The sequence below is a fragment of the Camelina sativa genome, chromosome 14, assembly GCF_000633955.1.
Source record: "Camelina sativa cultivar DH55 chromosome 14, Cs, whole genome shotgun sequence".
In the NCBI taxonomy this organism is placed as follows: Eukaryota; Viridiplantae; Streptophyta; class Magnoliopsida; order Brassicales; family Brassicaceae; genus Camelina; species Camelina sativa.
In genome coordinates this window covers 9,919,419-9,946,766 of record NC_025698.1, presented here as the reverse complement: position 1 = coordinate 9,946,766, position 27,348 = coordinate 9,919,419, and the positions used below count along the sequence as shown (strand labels likewise).

The following is a 27,348-nucleotide window of genomic DNA, read 5'->3' as shown; positions in this document are numbered from 1 at the left end:
AAAAAAAAAAAAAAAAAAAAAAGAGCAAGTTTAAGAAATTATTTGGTTGTGGTCAGATCAAGTTAATAGATGATTACTATTAACGAATATAAAATAGACAGATGAAAAAATGATATGATTCTTCCGAAAAGGTGTGAAAGTTTTCGGGAGGAGATTATGGATTACACGAACGATACGAATGTCCAATCCACATTTACGAGTGAGAGAGTGTTTTTTGGCCATTTAGTGGTCATTCCATTAATCAAAAACTTTTTTTTTTATGTGATAGTTTACCTAATTCATATTCTGTCGGGTTTCTTGATTATGTAGTTTTCAATCGCGTTAGTTACAGGACAGACAAAATTCTTTTTGACGGATGGAATGTGACACCAATAATTCCCTATCAGAACTCAGTATTTATGTCCTATATGTAAATGCATTTTTTGTTTTATGGGACGAACGAGGCTTATCTCACTATCCCTATACGTAAAGAGGAATAGGTTTATACACGCAAGTGTTTCTATCTAATACACAGGTAAGGTAACGTAAGCTACAAAAGACGAGACAAGTGGTGCATGACTGCCTTTCCTCCCACAGTCCCACTTGGGTGTTTTTTTTCTTCTCTTACGTACTCCCAATTAGGTACGCTCCACATATATTACTCACACTTCTAATTTCTATCAAATTCATGTGTCCCTTTGGGATGCAATAGTAATTTTGTCACACTCTACATCTTATTATTTTTGGTCGTCCTACTGTAAACGAAGTAGGATTTGAACAACGTACAACATGGAATATATGAATATTATTAGCAACATATGTTTCTCTATTTCTCCACTACAATTTTATTACATTTGAATATATTCATGTTTGAGACAAACACCAGGCAAGCGATAATTAGAAGCCAAATCAATATTTAACATATGATACAAAAGCGTTGAACTAGTTACTGATCCCGTCTATATATATAGTCGTAGAGTGTGATCTATAGTAAAAATACAGTTAACAAGAAAAAAATAATAGATGGCTTTAACTATTAAACTTTGGATCTAACATCTGACAAAATAACGAAAAAAAAAAAGAAAAAACAAGAAGAAATAAAGATATATATACTCACGAATTCACGATTTAATGTGGTTCGTTTTCATGTGGATTGTGTTTGTCGAGTTTCATGAGATATTGCAACTAAAGAAAAAGTATATATACAAAATTAACTATGAATTATTGAGATACAAGGTTGTGTGTATATATAATTTATTTATATTGAATTATGGATAAACTAGATAGTACCATTTTTTTTTTTGGATATCGATAGTACCATGATACTTGAGGGTTGATAATGAACACATCCGCGAAAATCAAATCATGGCCACATCAACATGATTCCTTGATTACTTTGTTTGAGCTGTTGAGATTTGAGTCTCAACGGTTAATAATATATACAAGTTTATAGCCAAAAACAGCCAATAATTGGTTTCGGAAAAGAAAATAAAAAAGCCAAAGTTAATCAGTGAACAGAAAAATAATGCTACACAATAGTATTAGATAATTGCAAGGAAACAAGCTTTTTGGGGAAACCAAGAAAAAAAAAGACTGCAAATACAAAAGAAGATTCTGATTATACAATTTAATTATTATTTAGGCAAATAGAATCTCTTTTTTCATAGGGTATTGAAACGTATAAAAAAAGATTAAAATTCCAGACATTGATATAAAAGATCCCTTAATATAATACAAAAAAAAAAAAAAGAGTCCATTAAGTGCAAAAACAAAATAAAGAAGGAGGAATTATTATAAGGTTGGCGGAATCATTAACTCCCACGTCAAATAATTGTGATAATTTTTGCACGTCTTGGTTAGGTATAAAACCTATTTACATACTTTTTGTTTTTCTTCTTTTCTTTGGGTACGGATACATGAGATTATTTATGTTGAGTACATTGGTTGGTAGACCTTAGACGTTGGGCCACGAAATTATACACTTGCATTATACACCTCAAAACTTAGATATTTTACACAAGTACATTTTCATCGTTTTGTATAGTTCCGTCACATGCAATCAAAGTAAAGTCTTCTTGATTTCGTCATCAAGATATTGACTTTTCCTAAATGGATCCGAGATCTTGTTTAACGACAACCAAAACACGTTAATTTTTTTTAGTCTGCAAAGTTGTGAATTTTATAATGTATTAAATCCTGGACCATTAGGAAACACAACACACAATATAACAAAACCATATGTAGACAGTAGACCAATAGTAAGAGGGATCACTACTATATGTATATAGTTTAACCGGTTAAAAAGTATTCCAAGCGGAATAACACATGCATTAGTAGTGACTGAGAATTTCAAGGTTTTTATGTGGCTCCATGTGCCTAATTTCATTTGAGCTGAGGCTCCTCTTTAAGAAAATAAATTACTGGCCGAGACATCAGATTAGTCAGACTGTTTTAGCTAATAAAAGTTTAAGAACAATGAGTTAAAATGGTCTGCTGCCTCTCATTATTCTATTTCATTTCCACTAGCAGCGGAATATTTAAAAAAAAATACTCCACCCCCACTTATAAACAAATATGAATGCGATCTTGCATCATAACGATGACCAATTAAAAAGGTCTGACGTGATGACAATACCAATTTAATCCGTATGGACACAGAGAGAGACAAACTTTTTATCAATGATCGTGCGTCTGACATTTAGTCAATATAAATTCCAACTATGAGAGCTCACGTCATAGATGCACAAATCCGGAAGAATAAAATATGTATTTACAAACTAAATCAGAGTAAAATACCAATAAAAATCCATTTTGAGTAGTACCAAATACAAATGGGTGATAGTGATACTACTGATTAAGCTATGTTACTAATAGCTTTTTATTATTTGCCTTAGAAAAATAAATATTCGTTACTATATCCAGGAGAAGATTACAAAACCTTCACTGTCAATGTTTATTTTTAATTATCTATTACCAACGAGATTACTTTAGAACCCCAAGCGTAATAGGAGCATATTGGGTTGTAGAGGATTTTACTTAGTCTTGAGAGATGGTATCTATCACTCAGATGTTTGCCTTCACGTTAAGACAAGTTGCTAGTTTCTGTCCCAGAGATTTGTCTGCCTGAGTCCAATAAGAGACCCAAATGCTACGGATTTCATGTGTGACACGAGGCTCCGAGAGTGCTTCAAGAAAACGCTTCACGAACCGCTCTTGCCTATTGTTACCAGACAAATGACGATGAGAGGTTATGAACTTGTGAGATTGTGGATTTTTTGCAAAGAGGTTTCTGAGTTTTTTACCTGTCTGAATCCCAGGACCGGTATCTCTCTCCTGGCTGCTTGAAGTTATTCTCCTTCCCAATGATGGACTGAGAGATATCAAGAAGTCAGGTCAAAAACATTCTAGTTTCACAACTGTTAAAACACCTGAGATCAATGTTCAAGTAAGGCATGGAGAGGAATCTAACCTTCTCACGGTTTCCAGAGCAGGTAATAGGAGTTGTAGGATATTTTTCAGCATGTCGAACTGGATCCATCCTTGAAGGGAAGTAATTGACCTGGAAAGTAAGAGACTCAATTCATAAAATGCCAAAATGATATGTAAAATTTTAAGTATCTGAAACTTTCCAGAACCGAGAGAGATGATGATCACCTCTTCATCCCTGTGCATGAAGTTCATAATACCATCATGGTGATTGTTGTGGTGAGCAGATTTAGGGGCATTGACAGGGAGTTGCAGATAGTTTGGTCCAAGACGGTATCTCTGACTATCAGCGTAGGAGAAGATCCTGGTCTGGAGTAGTTTATCATCTGAGTAGTGGATGCCAGGAACAGCAAGAGCAGGGCAGAAAGCAATCTGTTCGTTCTCATTAAAGAAGTTGTCGATGTTTTTGTTCAAGACCAAGCGGCCAACAGGTTGTAGAGGCAAGATATCTTCAGGCCAGATCTTTGTGACATCAAGCGGATCAAAGTCGTATTGGTCTTCAGTGGCAGGATCTATCACTTGAACAAAGAGATTCCACTGTGGGAAATTCCCGGCTGCGATCGAGTCATAGAGATCTTTGGTGGCATGGCTGTGATTGGAACCTCCAACTTTGATAGCTTCCTCATCCAACAGGCATTTAACTCCACAAGAAGGCTTCCAGTGGAATTTCACATAGTGAGCTTTTCCATCTTTGCTGATTAGCATGTAAGTGTTGACCCCAGCGCCTTCCATGTGCCTGTAGTCCTGAGGGATACCGAGGTCATCAAAGAGGAACGAAAACATGTGCAGACTCTCTGGGTGGTGGGAGAAAAAGTCCAGGATCCTCCAGTTCTCCTGAATGTGGGTTTTGGGATTCGGTTTCAGTGCATGGACCATGTCAGGGAACTTCATTCCATCACGGATGAAGAAGACAGGGAAGTTGTTCCCAACAAGATCAAAGTTCCCCTGAGTTTTGCAAACAGAGGAATCAGTAAAGTATAAACGTTCTAATAATATTAGCAAAACACCTTACTGAACTGATCTAGACAAAAGAGAGAGATAGAGAGACAATGCAAGGATCAGAGAAAAAGCTAACCTCTCTGGTGTAAAACTTAACAGCAAAGCCACGAGGGTCTCTAAGAGTCTCAGGGCTGCCACGCTCATGGATGACAGTAGAGAAACGAACGATAACAGGAGTCTGAACACCAGGTCCACGAAGAAAATCAGCACAAGTAAGTTGTGAAATGTCATGAGTGACTTCAAAGAAACCCTTAGCACTGGCACCCCTGGCATGAACAACCCTCTCAGGAATCCGCTCCCTGTCAAAGTTGGCGAGTTTCTCAAGTAGATGATAGTCCTCCAGAAGAATTGGACCTGAGAGTAAATAAAATCATTGGAAGAAGTAAAATCAGATTTGGCATAAAAATCTGAAGGAAGAAAGCTAGTTCACGCAGCAAGTACACGAAAAAGTAACAGAGACAGACCTCTGGTTCCGACAGTCAAAGAGGAGTTGTTGTTAAACACAGGAGCACCCGAGTTAGTAGTGAAGAAAGGGGAATCATGAGCGCTTGAAGGAACAACCTGCACACCCAACCAATAAATTTCAAAAGAACCAAAAACAAGATGCAACATATGATGATACTATCTTAGATAACGGTATCACAAGCACACACTGTGATAAAATAACTAACAAAAACATCAATAGTAAATTTGTTTTATAGTGTAATCTTCAACGCATGCAAATCCCAAACCCGATCTTATGCATAATTTAATTAATAAATAAATCTGATTTAAAAACACCCCACACAAAAAAAAATGACCCTAGAACAAATATTCACCCCAATTTTGCTTCATAACCTCGGATCAAGTTACAACAAAAAAAGAACCAAACCAACACTATCAAACTGATTTCGATTTACAGAGATCATAACTGAAAACTACACCAAATCGAATCGAAAACGAAACGGGTTCAATCGATCAAGTAAATTACAAACAAATTCACATATTACAGTAAGAAAGAGAGCCTTAAGAGAATCGATCGATGTACCCCCTTACCTTGTAAGGATCCATGATGCAAAGACAATTTGTTTGATTGATCCGAAATTTGTTTGATTTCAGGTGAGAGAGACTGTTCGCAAATCGGCGTGTGTGTTCCGCACCGCACTGTTGTCTTTTATAGCAGCAGATAAAATAGTAAAAAGGATAAAAATACAATCTTTTAATTTTTATTTTTAGCTCCACTCACCGCGAGATAATGGCTCCGACTGGTAAGATGTCGTTACTATCGACTTATGCTGAGTTATAGACTTAACTCAAATTTTATTCAAAAATGTTACCAATCACTAACAAAACTAAATTTTTTGAAGTTGAGTTTGAATAATCATGTGTTATGGTTGATGTACAAGTTTGAGGTATATTCTTTGTAAAATTGTTAACTCAAAAAATTATTCAACATCATTAAAATTTTTATGAGTTAATGTGGTAAGTTGAGTTATCTATTTTTTTTTTTAATTAAAAAAACGAAAATTCAATTATATACAAGTCCCATTTATCTCTTTTTCTCTATAGTTGAATTAATTAATATATATATGTGTGGATGGACCAACATGAATCTTTATAATACGAGATTAACTGCTTCAAGAAACATTGATTTTATTTATCAAGAGATTACAAAGACAGTGACAGTATAAGAAAACGATGAAAAGACATGGGGTTTGTAGGAGAATACAATGCATGCATTATTATTATATATGGACACGAAACAACAACACAGGTGAGATTTATCTTTTTTAGGGATTTAAACGACCAAGCGATGATGGATCTGTGAGATTGTGTGTAGTACCTCACGGAGAGACTTAACATATCTGGAGATTGATTGCCTCTCTAGATGCTTGGCCTCACGTTCAGACGGCTTGCTAGTTTCTGTCCCAGAGATCGATCAGCCTGAAAGATAGATATTTATGATTGTTAGTTTTGCTCAAAATGAGGATAAAGAAAGCGGAGATTTCACTGAGTTTTTTGTTCTGACCTGAGACCAGTAAGAGATCCAGATGCTGCGGATCTCGTGGGTGAGACGTGGCTCCGACAGAATCTCAACCCATCTCTTAACAAACCGGTCCTGCCTGTCTGGTGCCCAGGATCTATACCTGTCTCCAGGCTGCTTGAAGTTGTTCTCTTTCTTGATAATGCACTGCATCATTAGCAATTTTAAGGATCTCTGTTAGCAGACAGTTTCCAAAATATTGACTCAAGGTTTCAAAGAAGATTTAAAGGAAGCATGACAAGAATAGGACCTTTGTTCGGATTCCAGTGTAGGATTTTGTAGGGATGGGAACTTTCTCGGCGCAGCGGACAGGGTCAAACTTTGAGGGGTAGTAATTGATCTGTAAATGCAAACATCCGATTAAATTCCAATTCCAAGTCTTAAAGAGAACAACAATTGTAGCTCAAGTGGTACCAAGACTTTACCTCCTCATCTCTGTGCATGAAGTTCATAAAACCTTCATGGTGATTGTTGTGGTGAGCACATTTGGGAGCATTGACTGGTAGCTGCAGATAATTCGGTCCAAGACGATGTCTCTGAGTGTCACCGTAAGCAAAGATTCTACACTGGAGCAGCTTGTCGTCTGAGTAGTAGATACCAGGAACCACAAGTCCGGGGTTGAAAGCGAGCTGCTCAGTTTCATTGAAGAAGTTGTCAATGGTCCTGTTAAGAACCAAACGACCAACGGGTTGCAGAGGCAAGATATCCTCAGGCCAGATCTTGGTCACATCAAGCGGGTCAAAATCAAACTTATCCTCATCCGCAGGATCCATGGTCTGGATGAAAAGTTTCCACTCAGGGTAGTTACCGGATGATATAGCATCGTGAAGATCCTTGGTGGCGTGGCTGTGATTGGCTCCTCCAACAACCTTTGCCTCTTCGTCAGTCAGATTCTTGATACCACAAGTAGGTTTCCAGTGGAACTTCACAAAGAGAACCTTTCCAGATTTAGCAACAAGAGTGTAGGTGTGGACACCGAAACCTTCCATGTGCCTGTAATCTTGTGGGATACCAACATCATCAAACATCCAGCACCATGTGAGCAAACTCTCTGGCAAGTGGGACATGTAGTCCAAAATCCTCCAGTACTCTTGGATGTTAGTTTTCGGGTTTGGTTTCAAGGCATGGACAACATCCGGGAACTGAATCCCATCACGGATGAAGAACACCGGAGTGTTGTTCCCAACAAGATCAAAGTTCCCCTGAGATTTTATAAAGACACACCAGTACTGATTCTATCTAAAGAAGCTCTCTATATAAAGACAAATCAAAAATGAGAAATCTTTTAAGGTAATACATACCTCTCTGGTGTAAAACTTGACAGCAAAACCACGAATATCCCTCATGGATTCAGGACTGGCACGCTCGTGGACAACAGTGGAGAAACGGACAATAACTGGAGTTTGAACACCAGGGGCTCTGAGGAAATCAGCACAGGTGAGGTTTGAAATGTCATGGGTGACCTCAAAGAAACCCTTAGCACTGATTCCTCTAGCATGAACCACTCTCTCAGGGATCCTCTCTCTGGTGAAATTAGCAACCTTTTCGATCAAATGGTAGTCCTCAAGAAGAACAGGACCTGTACATCACACTCCATTAAACAAGATGCTCCTAACTCAAAAGACTCTTTTTTTTTCTCAGCTTTTAATCTCTTTCATAGCTCCAGCAAGTAGTATAATAGGGTTTTCTACAGTTCCAATTCATATCGCTAGATTCTTTGAATTTCAGATTACAATTATTACCTCTTTCTCCGATGGTGAGGGAAGAGATGTTGTTGGAGATTGGAGCACCGCCGTTTGAGGTGTAGAACGAGGTGTTGTAAGCGCTCGAAGGACGGTACTGCAAACATCATACATGATTCGATCGGGTTATCAGCAAAATTACAGGCAAACACACAACAATTCGACAAGAACACTCCACGAAATTTTTACTACAACAAATCTATGAAAAACCCCTAAAATTTTATGACGCAAACCGAACAAATTAAAATCCGGTTTACTGGTCGGATCCGGGTCTCCGGTGCTTCATTCGGGCTCGTAAATTGACAAAGAAGGTTTTTTTTTTATATACTTGGTGACGAAAACAGTAACATGTCAGAGATAAAGGGTTTGTAGATAAATCTTTATTTAATGTTTTTGGTGACTTCCGTAGTTTATTCAAGTCTTGTTCGATGGCTCTAATCCAAATCCAAAAAAAAAAAAAATCGATACAATTTTGTTTTTTTCGTCGGTGAGACAATTTTTTTGTATGAAAAAAAAAAAAAACAAAACCTAGGTGATCCTAGATTAATTGGTTTGATCGACCGACAATGAATGATTAGCCGAGAGTGTTTTGGAAAAAGATTAATCATGCATATGTTTAGGACTCTAATAGAATCGATTATTTTAAATTTGATTAATCAAACGTGTAGATTTGATTACTCAGGTGTGTAGATCTGAAAAAAATATTTAGTTGATTAAATTAGTTTATCTAAGTTGGCTAATATCACTTAAAATAATATACGGTTTACACAATCGATTAATCATTTGAACGTCCGATGTTTTTAAGAACACATGTGTGTTATAGAAAGACGCACGAAAAAGAAAGAAACTTCTACTTTGAAGAAAAAAAACAACAAAAACCACATGTGGCGTGTCTTTCTCATGCAGTGGCTTATAGATCAAAAACGTTTTAAAGATAGCGAGCCAGCCAAAACAAAAAACAAAATCAACATCACCAACTTAGGAGTTCAAGCGATCATAGAACTCATGAGCAAATCTTACAGAGAAAAAAGTATTTTTAACACTAATATTACATAGCATGAACAATTAATCCAAGTTAAAAACAGTCTTCTTTTTTAAAAATGAGCATAGTTGAACATAACCAATCTAAGATATATATATACACATACACACACACACAAAGAAAGTAAAGAAGAATATGAAGATACCTTGTAAGGATCCATGGTGATGAAGAAGCTTTGGTGATCCTCCTTGGTTTAGTGAGAGTGTTGAGAACCTCTGTGAAAGTATATATATAGTGAAACAGCGTGTGCTATGCACAATAATGGCTGCCCGCAGTACCAAGGGTACTTTTGTCCTTTTAATATCAATTTCTCGATACAGTAAAAATGGGCCATTGTGTTTACTTTTCCTCTGGTGATAAAACAAAATAATGCCCCCACTTTAGATATTTTTTTTCCGTTTTTTTGGCGCCAACTCAACCCCAAAAAAATGGTTCGGTGACTTACAATAATAATTGCTGACCCCGACAAGTCAGCATTGCTCGCTGTTGTTGTTCTGTTCTTTCCAAGAGGGATAGAGAGAAAAAGATACAATATCTTCTTTTCAATAACAATTATTGTGACTGATAACAAAATAAAAGAAAAAAAGATTACCATATCTAAAAACAACACTGTAATAAACAAAAAAATTGATCTAAAAGAAATATAATATCGATTCATATCCGGTTATCCAGAAGTACATAAATATATTTTGATCTCACATAGTAAATTGAAACTTTTCAAAACGGAACCCAAAGATATCCATTCAATTTCCTCTGTTTATTTCCCGATTTGGATCTTACCATATAAGTTCATCTATAGTAAAGTCTCCTGATGATAATATACATGCATGTTTGATCTTATCGTATAGAGACTCGTGTCAGACACAAGTTGGAACTTGGGAACTGTAGATCTGAGGTTTCTTCGTTATAATTTATGTTTTTTCGAAAGTATATATAATTTCCAATTTTATAAACATGTGTTACAGCAGAGACTATATTTATTTGTAACTAAAAAAATGCGTAAAACATGAATCTAATTATATGATCTGTCCGAGGATAAAAACAGTTTTGGAGTATTTGAGAAGAAAATTAAACTGGAACTAAGTTACTTAACGGGGTGTTATAAATTTTAGTCTTATCCGATTTAAGTTTACGTACGGAATACGGATTTAAAATAGTTTCACATTTATAAAACTATTTAATGAATTATTAATATCAGAAAATAAATCTTTAAATTTTGGGTTGAATTTTTGGAAAAAAATATTTATAGCAAATACAAAAAAGAAAAGGAAAAGAAAGATGAATTGACATTATTGAGTGGGTATGGTGGGGAGTCGATGTGGTGGAGCATAGGGCGATAATTAACACGTTACTTGGATGATGAACTGATCCACATTTTTTTGATTGAGGGGATTACTTGGGTCCATTTTGTGTGAACAAGTTGCTCTTGTAACTTAGTTTGATATTATCACGACTAGGTACAACAATACCTACAGTAACATACTATTCTCAGAAACTTGCAATCATTAGAAGACAATCTTCATCTATCCCGTCTCACAAATTAATTTCGTATTATTATTTATATATTTTTAGGGGGAATTTCAAATTAATTTCGTATTATTAAGACTGACCGTCTTTTTTTTTTTCTTCTTTTTGGCAACATATTGACTAATATTGTTTTACCCGGATAAAGCTTAAATTTTACTTGTTTTTATTTTTGGTTTTTAAAAGTTTTTCTGTCAGCAACTTGTTTTTATTTATATCATTAATCTAGGTTTATTGAACGGCATGCTGATTACTGAAATGTATTGTTTAGATTTTTTGTGTTACAATGTATCCACATGGACCGTGGACCACATAACCAAATGTGGTGTTACTGTCGCTTGTTAAAACGTGTTGTTTTAAAGTTGTTGGATCCAAGTTCCAGTTTAACTATGTGCAGTGTTTGATAAGAGATAATTTTAAAAAATTATATAATGGATATACGTGTTACTAAGTGTTGAGATAACTACATATTAGAGAATATAATATGTTATCAAAATTTAATCATAAACCTAAGTACATATTAGAGAATATATATATATATATATATATATATATATATATATATATATTAAACCTGAAATAGTCATGAACGCAAACCTGAAAATCTATAATTTACCCCCAAAATATGAAGTTTGTAGCTATCTAAAAATATCATATAGTCAGTCCCTTATCAGATAAAGTTGTAGAAATCTAATTACCACACAGTCAAGTCTCTTCGTTTGGTGACGACAAAAAGTCAAAAAAATGCCAGAAACATAGAGAAAGTAGTAGCCTAGCTAAATTGTAACTATGTACTCAAATGATTAAATTGGTAGAGTTGTGTAATAATATTCTCGCAAGTTTCGTCATGGTGCATGCGAACAACAGTTAATTGTCAGTTGTCTTGTAGCGAAGAATTCAGCGTTTATAAGCTTTCGATACTCGGGTATATCCGATCGAAAAATTTCTTCTTTAGTTATAAGCCAAAATTTCTTTACTAGTTCAATGATCTGGTTTCAAATATTGTTTTCGAGATGAAATTTGAGTCATTCTTCCCAAATTCGAATCCCTATTTGGAAAATAGTATCGAATGGGATAACATACATGTACTATCAATACAATACTAGTCGCAAACCGAAAGAATTCATGAATCAATGAAGAAGACCTAACTTTTTACTTTTTATTAACAAGAAAAAACTAAGACTAATATTTATTATATTAAAAAAAAGATTTGAGATTTTACTAGTTCAAGATACTGCAGGATATCCAACATGGTCGGATTGAGATCAGTGCACGAATAGATTTTTTTTTATTAGACTTTTCCTTTGAAGACTACTGCATGTTACATTTTGTCACAAAAGATCAATGCTTATTGCATAATGCCATGATCTGGCATGTATTTACTCAGTTACGTATATCTTATAGTAATATAGTACTAAGTACTAACATATAGCTAAAAAGCATATATCCATGCGAAAACTACTTTTTGATACGAATAAATATTTCTTGATGTGTATAAAACTCTATAGCACAACATTCTAAAAAATAGTTATTTTTGGTAAAGAACTTTAGCTTGGTATAACCATGTATCTGTACGTCGTCACTTTAAAACACCGTAAATATCCGTTTCTGCATTTTAAAAATTAAAAAGTTAAGTAGATAGATAATGAACGTTGACGAAGATGTTTAATTAAAGCAAATTACTTGACAAGCTTAGATCATAAACGAAGGCAACTGGGGACCCAACTTGCAGGGATATGGCCACGTCGAAATCTTACCATTGCTTAGTTACCTTTTTGGTGTTATAAGCAAGCCCAACCAATGAAAATTCGTTTTGGTGGCTCAAGACGACAAAAAACAGGATTACACCTTATCCTTTCGTGTTTTTCTTTTCTTCTGAAAAAATTGTCAATGGAGTTGAAAAATCAAAGGGAAAGACAAATAATTTTGGCAAGCGAATCTTTACGTACTCCCGTTTTCTACTCAGATGGGGACCTTACTAAAAGTTTATAACTTACTATTATGATAGCTTTAAGTTCATTTTAATCGTTTTTAGTTATTCTATATAGATATACTTTAAAAAAAATTAAATAACGATGTTAGTTTATATTATTTACCAAATTCTTCTATGAATGTCGTATAGTAGTTATATGATTTAAATTAAACAAATTTCACCCAAGATTACTTGAATAAAAAGTATAACCGACTACCGCGGTAGAATATTCGAATCAGATGATATGATATTGAATTTAAGGTTTTGCCTTTTTGATTTTCACTTTTTCTTTTTTTATAAGAGTTTCATTTCACCAATCAAATCAAATTATTAATCATCTAATAATGCAGTTTCATTAAAAAAAATTCACAAGTCCAGTACGGTTGTCTGCCACAGACAGTCCCCACAAGCCTAATACATCTAAAAACACTAAATGGGCTCTAATCTGATGGGTAATTTTGGGCCGAGTTGCTGCAGATTTATTCCCCCGCAAACAAAAAACAGTTTGTATTCATCCATTAAACTGAAAAAGAAAAAAAAAAAAAAGTTGGCGAAAATTGGGAATTCAAAAAGATGAGATCCAATAATGTCTGTCTGTCGATTTTAAAAGCTCCATTTCGCTCCTACAAGCATTCTTCTGTGATTTCTCCGATTTTTTTACGACGATTCATCTCATCAACTCAGGTTCGTATTTTCTGAAAATCAACTTTCGCTTCTTCGTTGCTGTTACTCGATGCATTTGTTGGAATTTTTTTTTTGCTTTATTAATCGTCAATATGAATCGTTTTCTCTCTCAGTAGATTTGGTTCGAAATCGGTTTTTTGCTACCTCTACTGCATTTGGTTGATGATCTGATTGAAATTTTACTTTCTTCGTCGTCAGATTAATTGGTCTAAAATCGATTTTTTTTTTTCTTCGGTGAATCGTTTCTTCTCAACAGATTTGGTTTTGTAATCGAATTTTGAACTGATTCTAATATTCGCAATTGCATCGCTATAACTGATTCTGTTATCCATGAGATGATTCTAGATCGCGTACGGCTTAAACGTCCTCGGATTCGGAATTGGGTAATTTAGACGCGACATTGGAAACATTTTCTATTCGATCTTCGAGTGCAAAATCTTAGGATCCACTGAAGAGAAGGAACCAAGCCTTTGGGTACATTGATTTGTTTCCATCAAGTCTCTGTGTATACAGGTTATTGCATCTCAGCTTCTCTTCTCTCTATCATCACCAAAATGGGCACTCATGACATGCGGTTTCCTTACCCTTGTGCATCAACCGCTCTTGAATACTTTACTAGTGCATTAGGTATCTTACTCTGTGGCCAGTTGAAGAATTTGGTAAATAATATACTAACATCTGTTAAAACCTGGATCTCTCTTGCTACCATCTTTGGAGGAACCTTGCTCTATGTTCTCACTGATTACCAATTTACTGTCACAGTGTATATACCTGAGCTATTGTGTATCTTGTGATTATGTCTATAGATCCCTGTCGAACATCAAGCACGTGGTTTCTTGTTTATTCGGTGTAGCCATCTCTTTCTTCAGTTTTTTCGTGTTGCAGGGGGATTTCTGCAACCGGTTTTACCGTTCTTGGCTTTGTGAACAAACTGTGAACAGTTGTGATCAATTTGATGACATGGGACAACCATTTAACCTTCAATGGAAACTTTGGGACTCTTAATCTGTATGTTTGGTGGAGTCATGTATCATTCAGTCTACGGGTAATAAATCGAAATCTACACAAAGAAGATAAACAGCAAGAACAAGAGGAACAAAAGAAACTGCACGATCACGAGGAAGCTGAGAAACTATGATCATATATACATACACGAAGCAACCTAGAAGATATAATATAATATACATGTTTTTTTTTCAAATGCGGAAATAGAAACAAGAAGTTAATAGCACAATTTCAAACCCAAAAGGCTAAGACTATAAAAAGCACAACATGTTATTTCAATGTCAACTAGAAAAACAAGGTGTTATTACATTATTGGTTCTTCTAACATAATGTTCATACTTTTTACAAAAATGGCATGATTGATTTAAATGTGATCGGTGGTACTAGTGTAGTAGTTTGCCGAAGATGCAGTAGATCAAAGCCATTATTATGTACACATTTGTATATATCTTTATTCCCATAAAAATATAGTATGATATTATAATGAATGATACACCTCAAGATCTGAACTTTGTGTGTTCTGCTAAAAACAAATAAGATATAATATATTTAGAGAAATGTATTTCAAACGAGTCTTTTGTCCTTTGTGGTCAAAGGAGACGAACATCATTCTTTAAAATATATCAGATTAAGGTATTTTTAATTTGTGTTTATAGAAATGTATAATTATTTTTTTATAACAAATGAGTTGTCTTCCCTCATAATAGAAAAACCAAAGAATTTTTTGAATGAGCAGTGTGTACACATGGAGGAAAAAAAAAACTATAATAGCCGTTGAGTAGAGAGATGCAGAGTAGAAGCCTAGAAGGCAACTTTTGATTCGGTACACGTGGCTTTAATCGAACGGCTGAGATGAACTAGCCGTTAATTTTAAAGAAAATAAAAAATAAAAAATTTTACGGACAATTTATCCGCTCTTCTCGTCTTCAAATCTCTATTACTCTTCAGCCCTTTTCTTTTTTTTTTTTTTTCTTCTTTCTTCTTTCTTTGCCCTTATAGAGAGAGAGAAGATAGATAGAGAGAGAGAGAGAGAGAGAGAGAGAGAGTAAGAGGGATCTTCAATATTGAAGGTTGGGGTTTTCGCTAAAAAGATCTCTCTTTCTCTCCTTTTGTTTGATCAACTTTGGATCCAACGGGACAAGAACTATTACGGTTTCTGAGAGATTTACACTGGGCTGGCTTTTGTGAAGAATTTGTGATCAGGGGTTGACTTAATTTTGCGGTGGTTCTTTTGAATTGACTGTGAAAAAGGTGAACTTTTTTTGAAAAAAAATCATGGCTTTTTTCTTCTTATCTGGGTATTTGGGATTGTTTAGGTCTTTGTTCTTGATTGGGGTCTTTTATTGAGATTATTATTATGTTAAACCGGATCTGTAGGGTTTTTGATTGTCAAGACTCGTCTTTTAATTTTTGATTTTTGAAAACCAAAATTAAAAAAAAAAAAAAAACCCTGCTTTATTAAGTTGGGGGATGTTTCGATTTTTGAAATTTGATTTTCGAGAAGTGGGATTTAATGAAATTAATAACCTCCGCAGATAAGGAAGAAGAAGAATGGGTAGATCAGATGAGAATAGCCTTGGATTAATCGGATCAATGAATCTCCAAGGTACCCCTTTTTAATCGAACGAATTAAAAATCCAAACTTTTGCCTTTCGATATTTACCCCCAAATTGACTTGGTGCAGGCGGAGGAGGAGGAGGAAAGATCAAGACCACGGGGACGACAGGACCGACCAGAAGAGCACTAAGTACCATTAACAAGAACATCATTGAAGCGCCGTCTTACCCTTATGCTGTTAACAAGAGATCAGTCTCTCAGTAAGTTCACTTCAATCAATCCTCAGATTCAAGATTAGTTTTTTTTTCTTCTTTCTTTTCTCCCTTTTGATTAGACTCTTAGGAACCCAATTTGTTTACTCTGACATTGCAGGAGGGATGGCATCTGTAATAAACCACCTGTGCATCGACCAATTACTAGGTAAAGAATTGATCTTTACTCTTTTGTCTACGTAGTATCTCACATTGTCTGATTAATGAGTCAATTAACAAAAGCTTTTTACTTCTCTATGTTGCTTCAGGAAGTTTGCTGCTCAGTTAGCAGATCAGAAGCCACAAATCCATGAAGAGGTACTCTATAGTGACACTATTCAATGTGTGTTTCGTTTAGAACAATGATGACATAGACTGGATTGTAATTTCTCATCTTTCAACTCTTAGGAAACTAAGAAACCAGACTCGGTTTCAAGTGAAGAGCCTGAGAGGATTGTCATTGACGTGGATGATTGTGATGAGGAAGAAGGAGGCGACTTTCATGAACCAATGTTTGTACAACACACCGAAGCAATGCTGGAGGAGATTGACATGGTATGCATATTTTTCTCAACGTTTTTTTTGTTTCCTTTTGTTTACGGAAGTGTCGATAGAGTTATACTCATATTGCTTGTGTCTTTCAAAAGGAGCAGAAGGAGATTGAAATGGAAGATGCAGATGAAGAAGAAGAGCGTGTGATCGATATTGACGCCTGTGATGAGAAGAATCCTTTAGCCGTGGTTGAATATGTGAATGATATGCATACTTTCTACAGGAAATCTGAGGTAACTTAATGGTGTTCAACACACATTTTTGCTTTTCTTTTCTTTATCATTAAGGGGCTTCTAGTTTCAAGGACTTGTACTTATGTTTGATTTATTCTTATGATTCTGCAGAATCTTAGTTGCGTGCCTCCTAACTACATGGACAATCAACAAGATCTTAATGAGAGAATGAGAGGAATCCTCATTGACTGGTTAATTGAGGTAGACAGATCCAGACAACGCTATTCTAATGTCATTGTTTTTGTTTCAGAGTGCCTGAAGGTTAATTAACATGGAAATTTATTTTGAGCAGGTGCACTACAAGTTTGAGCTGATGGAGGAAACTCTTTATCTCACAATCAATGTCATCGACAGATTCCTTGCAGTTCACCAGATCGTGAGGAAAAAGCTTCAGCTAGTTGGAGTTACTGCGTTGTTGCTTGCTTGCAAATACGAAGAAGTGTCAGTTCCAGTAGTGGATGATCTCATCTTGATCTCTGACAAAGCTTATACTAGAAGAGAAGTGCTAGATATGGTGAATACAACTTTCTATTGATCATTATACCATAGAATGATGCTTCACAGTTTAATTAACCTGTTTTGGTTTCTATTGCAGGAGAAGCTAATGGCCAATACCTTGCAATTCAATTTCTCTTTACCAACTCCATATGTTTTCATGAAACGATTTCTCAAAGCTGCCCAATCTGACAAAAAGGTTTATATCTCCACAATAAAAAAAAGCTTGAATCTTTAAGTTCGGAACCATCAGGCCTAATATCTAACTCTGTGTGGTATGCAACTGTGGTTTCAGCTTGAGGTTTTGTCGTTCTTTATGATCGAGCTTTGCCTTGTGGAGTATGAGATGCTGGAGTATCTTCCATCTAGGCTAGCGGCCTCAGCAATATACACTGCTCAGTGTACACTTAAGGGATTTGAAGAATGGAGCAAAACCTGTGAGTTTCACACAGGCTACACGGAAGAACAGCTATTGTAAGATTCAGAACATCCATGGTTTTCAAATCTCTTTGAGAATTCCATGTGAGTTATTTGAATTCTGAAAATGGGTTTTGGTTTTCTTATCTCAGGGCATGTGCAAGAAAGATGGTTGCTTTTCATCACAAGGCAGGAACAGGGAAGCTCACAGGAGTTCACAGGAAGTACAATACATCTAAGTTCTGTCATGCTGCAAGGACTGAACCAGCTGGGTTTCTGCTTTAATGGAGGAAAAAACTATAATAAGAATCTAATATGACTTAACTCGAGTTTGTTCTTTTTGAAACTAAAAAAAGTGAGGGAGAAAAGAGAGATAGAGCAACTGAAGTTGCCCAAATGGGAGATGTACAATTGTTGTTTCGGTTCTTCTCTTTTAAAGGTCTTTTGATCTTTCTTCACTTAAGAGAGAAATAAAAAGATGCAATCAATCTTTTGGATATCATGTCTTTCTATATTCAACTTGTGAAGCAATCACCGTCATAATTACATGTATAGTTTTGTTGTGAAATTACTCAAGGATCTTCTATGACCCACTTTGCAACACAGCACTTGTGATATTTTATGACCCACTTTACTACACAGAACTTTTAAGAACTGAAACTCTAGGCATTTTGGCATGGAACTTTTCTTCAAACAAAAGGTTTACATCTAAATATAGAACACCATGTTGTACAGTATTTGTAAGAAAACCACTATGTTTTAAGCAAGATAATTTTTCATGTTCTTATTAAAAGAAAAATCAAAGTCTGAATACTGCAGTCTTCTTTGAAATAATGTTTCTGCTGGGGTATATTGGCAAAATTGCGGCAGACGTTAAATAAATATTGTTCTCTCTTTAAATTGTTTCCCAAATATCCAAAATCCAAAATGTTTGTCAGCTATTGTAGGATTAGCTTCATCTACTGCTAGTGTTTATTATCTTGTTCCTTCAATTTAGCTTGTCTTATTAAGACCATTTTGAAAAACAGTGTGCTTTGCTTTATTCACTACTACCAGAAATGGAGAATGGGCAAATCAAAAAGATCATAATGAAAACATGTCAATTGGTTTAAACATCTTGATACCCCAAAATACAGAACTACTAGTGCATCTGGGTGATATCTCTCGTTCTCTCTTGTTTGGTTTTACAATGTACCCTAAAGCATAAATGCCAGACACAAGAAAGGCCGCTTTCACCTGACCTGGATATTGCAGAAAGACTGCCTCAGAATCAAAGCTTACATGTTGGACATAAAATCAATCATCTCCTCACAGGTGGTACCGCTCCCCTTCCTCCAGTTCCACGCCCAGCAACCGGCTTTAAGATAACATCACGAAGATTCAAGAATCAAACAATTGGTAGTGACAAAGAAAAAACAAACATTAAGAGGGATAACAAGGATTTCAATATGCTCAAAAAACTTAGATAAAACTTCGAAACATTGATTTCATGAATACTAGATCATGAGGGAGAGTGAACTTACTTTTCCTCGCATTGCAGCTCTACCTCTGCCAACACCCAGAGATGAGCTCTTTCCCTACATTGATTAAGCAAGTAAGGTATTAAGTTTAATGCGGATATACATAAAAACTCTACTATAATTCTACATCCAGGGTTCAGAAAGTAAATACCTTGATTCTAGCATCTAAACGCTTGAACATTGGAGCATGCTTGAGAATGTCTGGTATGACCATAAACCTGTTCAAGATCTCCACATGTTAATTACTAATCAACTAGGGTTTACATAGAAGCACAAGTCAAAAGTTAGTGTTTACAGCACCTGACTTTGCTGCCTCGAATGAAGACATGCTCAAGCTGTGATACTTTACCATCCTGTAAGACAACATTGGAAAACCCCGAAACAAAAGTCAAGTGACAACAACTAACAAGAAAAACCATTATACTGTATCTGAAGATAAACTCCAGGTTAATTCAAAACCCATACAGCACACAAATCGTAAAGAAGTGGAAGCTTTAAGACTTGCAAAGTTCAGGTAATTCATATTATTTGACCCCTGTATTTCTAAAGAGCAGCTAAGGCTTTGCATAAAACTTCATTATGCTTAACCAATCTGGGGATTACTATACCCTAAAGAGTCAAAATTAATCTAATGTCACTGGCAGGATCACCAATTCTAGGGTTTTACAACAATAAGAACTCCAAAGAAACATAATCCCACTTACAAATCTAAATAAGAAGCAATCCTAAATTTCCAAGTAACTTTGCCCAGCTCACTAAATCTAGGGTTTTTACAGCACCAACAAAATTGAAATGAAACCTATAATTCAAAAAAAAAAAATCTCAAAATAAAACGAATCGAGATAATCAAAGTAGCAGTTGCTTACCTTGGCGGTGTAAGTAATTTCCTCGAGCTGGCAGTTCCAGTTATCCTCACACTCAATCATACTTCCTCTGTAGAGCTCACCGCTCTTTAGCTCCACCGTCACTATATGACCCGATGCCTCGTGAAGAAGCTTCACCGGTATTCCCAAACTTCGGCTCATCTCTCCTTCTCTCTCTCTCTGTTGGCAAAACCCTAATTTAAAACCTTCCCCCTTAACTCTGCAGCAACCTAGAAAAAAAAAAAAAAAAATGGCGGAAGCAAAGAGAGAGAGAGAGCGACCGATTCAGATGCTATTATGGACGATTTTTACCTGTTTTTAAAAAGCTTTATTCTCATTTCATTTGGGCTTTAAATTAGGCCCGTTTATTATATTAGGCCCAATTTAAAAAACTTACTTTTTTAGTCCCTATATTTTTTAATCTGTATTTTTCTACAGACGACGACTGATTTTCACGGGTGTAGTAGACGAAAGAAGGCTGCAAAACTCGCCGGGAGATATGGCGGACGAGAAGGAGAACATAGGAGATAAGAAGTATAAGTATAGCATAATCATTCCTACCTACAACGAGCGCCTCAACATAGCTATCATTGTCTACCTGATTTTTAAGCATCTCCGGTTGGTGAATATATATATATATATATATCTTTGATCTTTTTCACGTTTCTTGTTCAATTCCAGAATCGGGTGTTACAGTTTGAAAATATTGCTTAGAATTCGAATCTGATCGCCAATTTCCCTTAAGGATCAGAAGTTATGGATCTCGGAAATTTTCCGATCATGGTTTTACATTGTAGCCAGCCTGCAGATCCAAATTCGTGATTGTTGATTTTTTTGCAGATGAGCTAGTAAAAGCCAATTTTAGTGATCCCTCAAACTGTATATAAAAAGCTAGTTTCATGTTGTTGTTTTTTTTGAATATTTTGGTTTAGTGATCGGTGAATGATCAGAAGCATAGATGTGCTAATCTCAGATCTTTATAAGAAACTAATAGAATTGCAGTTTTTAAGTTGGCTCTTCTATGTGTAAAGTTACTGAGAAATATCGCCGTTTGTTTGTATGATGATTATACAGGGATGTTGATTTTGAGATAATTGTTGTGGATGATGGGAGTCCTGATGGCACACAAGATATTGTCAAGCAACTGCAGCAGTTGTATGGTGAAGACCGTATTGTGAGTACAATGACTGAGTTAGGGCCTCTGGATTTTTGAAATTATTTTGCTCTCTTCTGTTTTGGTGAACTCTGTGTTTGTCTTCTTTTGTGATGCAGCTTTTAAGAGCTAGAGCCAAGAAGCTTGGTCTGGGTATGTAATTTTGTCTCTTCATCTTCTTCTTGTTTTGCTTAACAAAAAGTGGTATTAATCTTCTTTGCATGATCAATGACAGGAACTGCATATATTCACGGTTTGAAGTATGCTACGGGTGATTTCGTTGTAATCATGGATGCTGATCTTTCACATCATGTAAGAGCCATCAATTTAGTTTTCATACTATTTACTTGTCTAACTGTTGAGTTAACCCTGCCACTTTTCTCTTGTGCAGCCAAAATACTTGCCGAGTTTCATCAAGTAAGAAAAAGAAGAGTCTCTTGATCTCTTAGTAATTTCACAAGCTATAGTGACTTGACTTCAACTGACTGGGTTTTTTTTTCCTTAATCATAAAGGAAACAACTAGAGACAGATGCAAGTATAGTAACTGGTACACGATATGTAAAAGATGGTGGTGTACACGGGTGGAATCTTATGCGGAAACTCACTAGTAGAGGAGCAAACGTGCTAGCTCAAACTCTTTTATGGCCTGGTGTATCTGATTTAACCGGGTCATTCCGGTAAAAATCAACTAACATATGTGCATCATTTTTTGCTGACATCATTTGATAGTTTCATGACTGACCTCCTGACCTTATTTTGAAAGGCTATACAAGAAATTGGTGCTTGAAGATGTGATTAGCTCATGTGTGAGTAAAGGGTATGTCTTTCAGATGGAAATGATCGTTCGTGCTTCCAGAAAAGGATACCAGATTGAAGAGGTCTCTCTTTATATATCAGTTCACTTGTGATTACAATTGCTTTTAAACTATATATATCATTCATAATCCTGATTCTCTGGTGCGCTGTCTTCATCTGCAGGTACCGATCACATTTGTCGACAGAGTCTTTGGAACTTCGAAGCTCGGAGGATCTGAAATAGTGGAATATCTAAAAGGCCTCGTCTATCTCCTGCTCACGACTTGAATGACACCAAACAACTCAACAAACACATGGAGTCCCTCTTTATAATCTTCTATACTTCTATTGCATCGTAGATTCCCGTAATACTTGAACTCCGATAATGTCTTCTAGAAACTTTCTCTTTAGATTTTGACTTCAGAGAGCTGCATCTTTTGAGAGCAAAAGATCATATAAATGTTCTTCATTTTGAGTGCTGCTGAGTTGAGATATTTTTTCATTTGATAAAATCCTTGACCACCTAAAAGAGAGGTTTGCAATCTATAGAAACAATTGACGAAAAAAATCTTATTTTCAACAATTTTCTGTACACTCTTTGTTACTTACTTTGATGAAAAATTCGAAAATTTGTTATATGAGATGATAGTACATGTATAATTTGGTAATCACAAATAACTGCGATGGCCTTTATTGGGCTAAATGGAGAAGTACAATTTGGGCCCATTAGATACCTTTTTCATATGATCTCGCTCGCACTCTCACTCACTCTTTCTCTCTTTTCTTCTCAAAATCATTCATAGCAAGCTTCTTCGATTCCCCTCTTTAGAGTCAATTGTGGTATGGAAAAACAAAATTTATAGTAGCTGAACGCAGCTATGGAGTCGTTGCTCTCGTCGTTGCTTCGAGTTGATCGCGCTGGCTCAGAAACCCCAATTCCGGGAGCGATGTGCAGTCGCAGAGTTTGGAGACACCACTCAGAACTAGCCCCTTTCTCAGTGAGCGTGAATGAATTGGATCTGGTGAGAGGTCTCTTACAAGCATTGCAAGGTTTCTCTAGTCCCTTCATTCTCTGGCACCAAAAGGAACAAACTTTTCGCCCTAAAAGTGAGATACGAGTTTCTCATTTGTCTCAGTCAAGCCTTCATCTTCTTCTCTCTGGGTTTTTGTATGCTGCAACATCTTTGAAGCTTGTTGAGTCTATTGTTTCTGGAATTAATACCTCTCCTAGGTCTCCTCCTACTTTAATGGCGTTTTCTAACTCTATCTCTGCTTGGCTTGAGGCAAGTTATCCCCTTTTATTTTCTTTAATCTGTTCTTGAACAATTGTGGTGTGGAGACTGATATGCAATTGGTATTGGATCAGAGACTCAGAGATATTGCTTTGAACGAGGAAGTGAAGATCAACAATTCTAATATTGCTGTCACTCCAACCCTATTGGGATTAACTAGTTCTTTATCTAGGTGTGTAACCTAGATGCTTTTTTTTTCTGTTGGATGCTCTTTCTCGGTTCAAGAGTTATATTTTATAGCAGTCTTCATCTTTCTTTCTATTTGGTAGTCTGTGTTCAGGTGCTGAATATCTCTTACAAGTTGTACGATGTGCACTCCCTCATGCGTATTTTGAGTCAAGTTCAACTATTTCGGCAGCTGAAATTGCTGTACACGTTCTTGATTACCTTTACAAGAGGCTAGATGAAGTATGCCTTGTACAAGGTGGTGAGGTTGTGGCCTTTTTCCTGAGTTTTTTATTTTTGTGTTTTCTCCCTTTTTGTTGCTCATTTTTATAATTGGTATAATGATAATATTTTGGACCAGGTGGAAGGTTTTCACATGCTGCTACAAATCTTTGCTGGAAGTTTATTGCCATATGTAGAGGGGTTGGATTCATGGCTGTTTGAGGGAACTCTTGATGATCCTTTTGAAGAGGTAGGTGTTCTTGGAATTGTATTTATGTTTCATGAGTATTAAACGACTTTCCTCTAGCAGTTTACTCTTCCACATCAAGTTTTTTGTATACAAGGCTAGCACATTGAAAGTTCGTTTATATGAAATCTTTGGTTGAGGTGAAAATTAACTTTTGTTCTTCGCAGTTATTTTTTACAGCCAACCAGTCAGTCTCCGTTGACGATGCAGAGTTTTGGGAGAAAAGCTATCTGTTGACGAGGGTGCCGGGTCCAAAATTAAATGTAACTAAGTTAAATCAAAAGAAAGGAGTGAACGTGAATGACTCCAGTTCAGTTTCTGACAAAGAAAAAGACCAGAATAATAGGGTGTTATGCCCACTTTTCATAAAAGACATCTGTAAGTCGATTGTTTCTGCTGGAAAGTCACTGCAGCTGATTCAGCATATTCCTTCCACGTCTTCAGAAATTTCTGGAAAGATTCAGTATCGTGGGCGATATGGTTTTGGGAATTTGGACACTGCCATACCCCTGGCTGAAAAGAACAGTTTTAGAAGCACTGCAGATTTATCCTTGTCTGAAATCTTTTGTCTATCACTTGCCGGCCTTATAGGCCATGGTGATCATGTATCTAGATATCTGTGGAAAGATGAGGTGGATGAGTGGGAGATTTCTCCAACTTTAGCATCATATATAAGTGGAGAGCTGGTGAATGGCATGGGTGATAAAGATCTTCCGGTTGTCACCTACTCAGATCGAATGTGGTATAAGTTGTTGGTTGGTGCTGTGCAAGAGAAAAGATCTAGGGAGGCCAAACTAGAACACCAGAGTGCATGTTATGATACTTGTGTTAGGAACGAAAAAACTGGTCTCGCTGCCGAGAAGGCATTGCAAGGGTCATTCTGTCATGAAAACGTTGTTGTTTCAGTATCTAAAATCGATCTTCAGAGGAATAAAACGGCGTGGAACGCCTTGAACTTATCACAAAACTATTGTTTACCCTCTTTAAATGATGAGAGTTTGTTGAGTGCTGTGTTTGAGGGAACTGGATTGGCAGATGCTGGATTGAGCGGAACGAACTACAAATTTGGATTTCAATTTGGTTTATCTGAGTTTCTTTCTTCTCAGGATGACACCAAAATTCTAGAAACGTTATTTCCCTTTCCCACTTTACTTCCGTCATTCCAGGTAATTGATACTGATGATTCTATGATTCATTTTATGTCCAATCCTTCACTTTTCTCCCTTTTGCAATAGTTTCTGATAGCTTATTTTGAAATCTTTGTGATCAACAAAACAAAAAAAGCCCAAGCTCCATATGTCAGAATTTTTACCTTTCCAAAAGAATAGTACACTTCCTTCGAGAGTTCTCAGCTGGATGCTTAAGGAAGAGCCAAGTGATACTCCACTTCCTGTTGTAATATTGCAAGAATGCTTCACAATCTACATCAGGAGGCAGGTACTGTGATGTAAGCTTTGCGATGCTATTGTTTGCTACAGCTTTCATACTTCTGTTACCTTATGAAAGTTGTGTGTTTTGTAGACGGACTACATTGGCAAAGTGATTTTGTCAAGACTAATGAATGATTGGAAACTGATGCACGAACTTGCAGTGTTGCGTGCCATTTACTTGTTAGGTTCAGGTATGTTTTTTCTTTTCAAAATAAAGTTCAGGTATGTTTTTTGTGCCTCAACTTCTTTGGCAATAGGTTTGTATCTGGAATCTTAATAAATCCTTCAAAAATTCAGGGGACCTTCTGCAACACTTTCTGACTGTCATATTCGATAGACTGGGCAAGGGAGAGTCATCAAATGATGATTTTGAGTTGAACATAATCCTTCAGGTAACCACTCTTGGTGCGTTCTAGCGACACTTCTCTCATCTTAGTTATCACTTATAAAAAGATTCTGGTTGTTAATCGTGTTCATACAGACAAACTAAATTCCAAATTGTAATGATTGTCTACAGGAATCAATTAGAAATTCAGCTGATGCCATGTTGTTAAGCAGTCCTGATTCATTGGTGGTATCTATTTCCAGAGAAGATTCTTTAGACAGAGACAAAGATGTCAAGGGTGACGTAATACCACTTACTTCAACTCGTAAAAGCCGTGTTAACAACTTTGGGATAGATTGTCTTGAGTCTCTCAAATTCACATACAAGGTATAGAGAAACACATATAGTCTTCCACCTAAATGCTGCGTATTGGCATATTACATGGGCTACATATATATGTGTATTTAAAGGTCTAAACTATTTTCCTTTTTAAGGTGCCATGGCCGCTTGAGCTTATTGCCAATAGTGAGGCCATTAAGAAGTATAACCAGGTAACCCTTTCTTATCCAGCTTTTTTTGTTGGGGAAACATTTCGATGTTCTGTGTTTGACTGTTTTAATGAATACAGGTGATGGGATTTTTGTTGAAGGTCAAGCGAGCAAAATATGTGCTTGATAAAGCACGAAGGTGGATGTGGAAGGTCTTTGATATCTCTCAAACTGATTTCTTTCATTTTAAACTGTTTCATGTGACACTTAAATTCAATTTTAAAGAGCCTAATCAATTTTTTTATTTATCAATAAGGATTAATATAAAGAGGAATCATAATAATGTGGTTTAGTTTGATAAACTTAGTGACTTTGGTGTTTATATATTATAGGGTAAAGGCTCTGCAACAAAAATCCGCAAGCACCACTGGTTACTGGAACAAAAGCTCCTCAATTTTGTGGATGCTTTTCATCAATACGTAATGGACAGGGTATTGCTGATACTGAATAATTAGTTACAATTACCGCCGTTTGCTGCTTGAATAAGATGAAAAGCTTGTCAGGCTTAACTGGATTTTGTAAACAGGTATACCACACCGCGTGGCGTGAACTGTGTGAATCTATGGTAAAAGCAGGGTCTCTAGATGAAGTCATATATGTACATGAGACCTACTTGTTATCGATTCAGAGGCAATGCTTTGTGGTACAAGAAAAGCTGGTAATGGACCATTCTTAAATGCATAACAAAAAAAATTGAATTTGTAGCTATAACACCAAATGTTTTGTGGTGTTTGTATAGTGGGCAATCATCGCAAGTCGGATCAATATGATTCTCGGTTTAGCTCTAGAATTCTACTCAATACAACAGACTCTGAGCAGCGGAGGA

General features: G+C 36.0%; 6 protein-coding genes and 1 pseudogene across 7 annotated transcripts in view; 4 read left to right on the top strand and 3 right to left on the bottom strand.

The window, feature by feature from the left end:
- LOC104740759 (catalase-1-like) lies at positions 2,728-5,813 on the bottom strand. Its single transcript, XM_010461447.2, has 7 exons — positions 5,500-5,813; positions 4,929-5,025; positions 4,541-4,818; positions 3,634-4,410; positions 3,449-3,538; positions 3,282-3,349; positions 2,728-3,196 (listed from the first exon to the last, which is right to left on the bottom strand). Exons 1-7 carry the CDS (start codon positions 5,512-5,514, stop codon positions 3,043-3,045), a joined length of 1,479 nt encoding a protein of 492 aa, XP_010459749.1. The 5' UTR covers positions 5,515-5,813; the 3' UTR covers positions 2,728-3,042.
- On the bottom strand, positions 6,072-9,524 carry LOC104740758 (catalase-3). Its single transcript, XM_010461446.1, has 7 exons — positions 9,417-9,524; positions 8,230-8,326; positions 7,789-8,066; positions 6,913-7,689; positions 6,738-6,827; positions 6,473-6,634; positions 6,072-6,387 (listed from the first exon to the last, which is right to left on the bottom strand). Exons 1-7 carry the CDS (start codon positions 9,429-9,431, stop codon positions 6,328-6,330), a joined length of 1,479 nt encoding a protein of 492 aa, XP_010459748.1. The 5' UTR covers positions 9,432-9,524; the 3' UTR covers positions 6,072-6,327.
- Positions 13,354-14,647, top strand: LOC109128654 (annotated as a pseudogene).
- Positions 15,430-18,463, top strand: LOC104740757 (cyclin-B2-3). The gene is made up of 12 exons (XM_010461444.2): positions 15,430-15,707; positions 15,992-16,062; positions 16,141-16,273; positions 16,386-16,433; positions 16,534-16,582; positions 16,673-16,819; positions 16,912-17,049; positions 17,161-17,250; positions 17,342-17,563; positions 17,645-17,743; positions 17,840-18,018; positions 18,114-18,463. The coding sequence occupies exons 2-12, from the start codon at positions 16,008-16,010 to the stop codon at positions 18,244-18,246; spliced, it is 1,293 nt and encodes a 430-aa protein (XP_010459746.1). The 5' UTR covers positions 15,430-15,707; positions 15,992-16,007; the 3' UTR covers positions 18,247-18,463.
- Positions 19,028-20,511, bottom strand: LOC104740756 (small nuclear ribonucleoprotein SmD3b-like; the record flags this gene model as incomplete). The annotated part of the gene is given in 5 exon segments (XM_010461442.2): positions 19,028-19,318; positions 19,485-19,538; positions 19,633-19,699; positions 19,782-19,834; positions 20,348-20,511. Coding segments are annotated over 5 exon segments (390 nt in total). The 3' UTR covers positions 19,028-19,261.
- On the top strand, positions 20,778-22,795 carry LOC104740755 (probable dolichol-phosphate mannosyltransferase). The gene is made up of 8 exons (XM_010461441.2): positions 20,778-20,962; positions 21,419-21,518; positions 21,617-21,650; positions 21,733-21,809; positions 21,889-21,914; positions 22,011-22,175; positions 22,262-22,376; positions 22,477-22,795. The coding sequence occupies exons 1-8, from the start codon at positions 20,844-20,846 to the stop codon at positions 22,579-22,581; spliced, it is 741 nt and encodes a 246-aa protein (XP_010459743.1). The 5' UTR covers positions 20,778-20,843; the 3' UTR covers positions 22,582-22,795.
- The window catches only part of LOC104743418 (gamma-tubulin complex component 5-like), an 8,490-nt gene continuing 4,195 nt past the window's right edge, over positions 23,054-27,348 (top strand). Inside the window, exons 1-14 of one of the 2 annotated variants that reach the window (XM_019236103.1) lie at positions 23,055-23,576; positions 23,660-23,757; positions 23,855-24,017; positions 24,112-24,222; positions 24,387-25,385; positions 25,504-25,656; positions 25,741-25,840; positions 25,947-26,041; positions 26,167-26,361; positions 26,469-26,525; positions 26,603-26,674; positions 26,855-26,953; positions 27,049-27,180; positions 27,262-27,346. In XM_019236103.1, coding sequence (XP_019091648.1) covers positions 23,172-23,576; positions 23,660-23,757; positions 23,855-24,017; positions 24,112-24,222; positions 24,387-25,385; positions 25,504-25,656; positions 25,741-25,840; positions 25,947-26,041; positions 26,167-26,361; positions 26,469-26,525; positions 26,603-26,674; positions 26,855-26,953; positions 27,049-27,180; positions 27,262-27,346 — 2,764 coding nt within the window. In that variant the 5' untranslated portion in view covers positions 23,055-23,171. Of the gene's footprint in view, positions 23,577-23,659; positions 23,758-23,854; positions 24,018-24,111; positions 24,223-24,386; positions 25,386-25,503; positions 25,657-25,740; positions 25,841-25,946; positions 26,055-26,166; positions 26,362-26,468; positions 26,526-26,602; positions 26,675-26,854; positions 26,954-27,048; positions 27,181-27,261; positions 27,347-27,348 lie in introns of those variants that run through there. The other variant, XM_019236104.1, reaches the window with a different exon arrangement.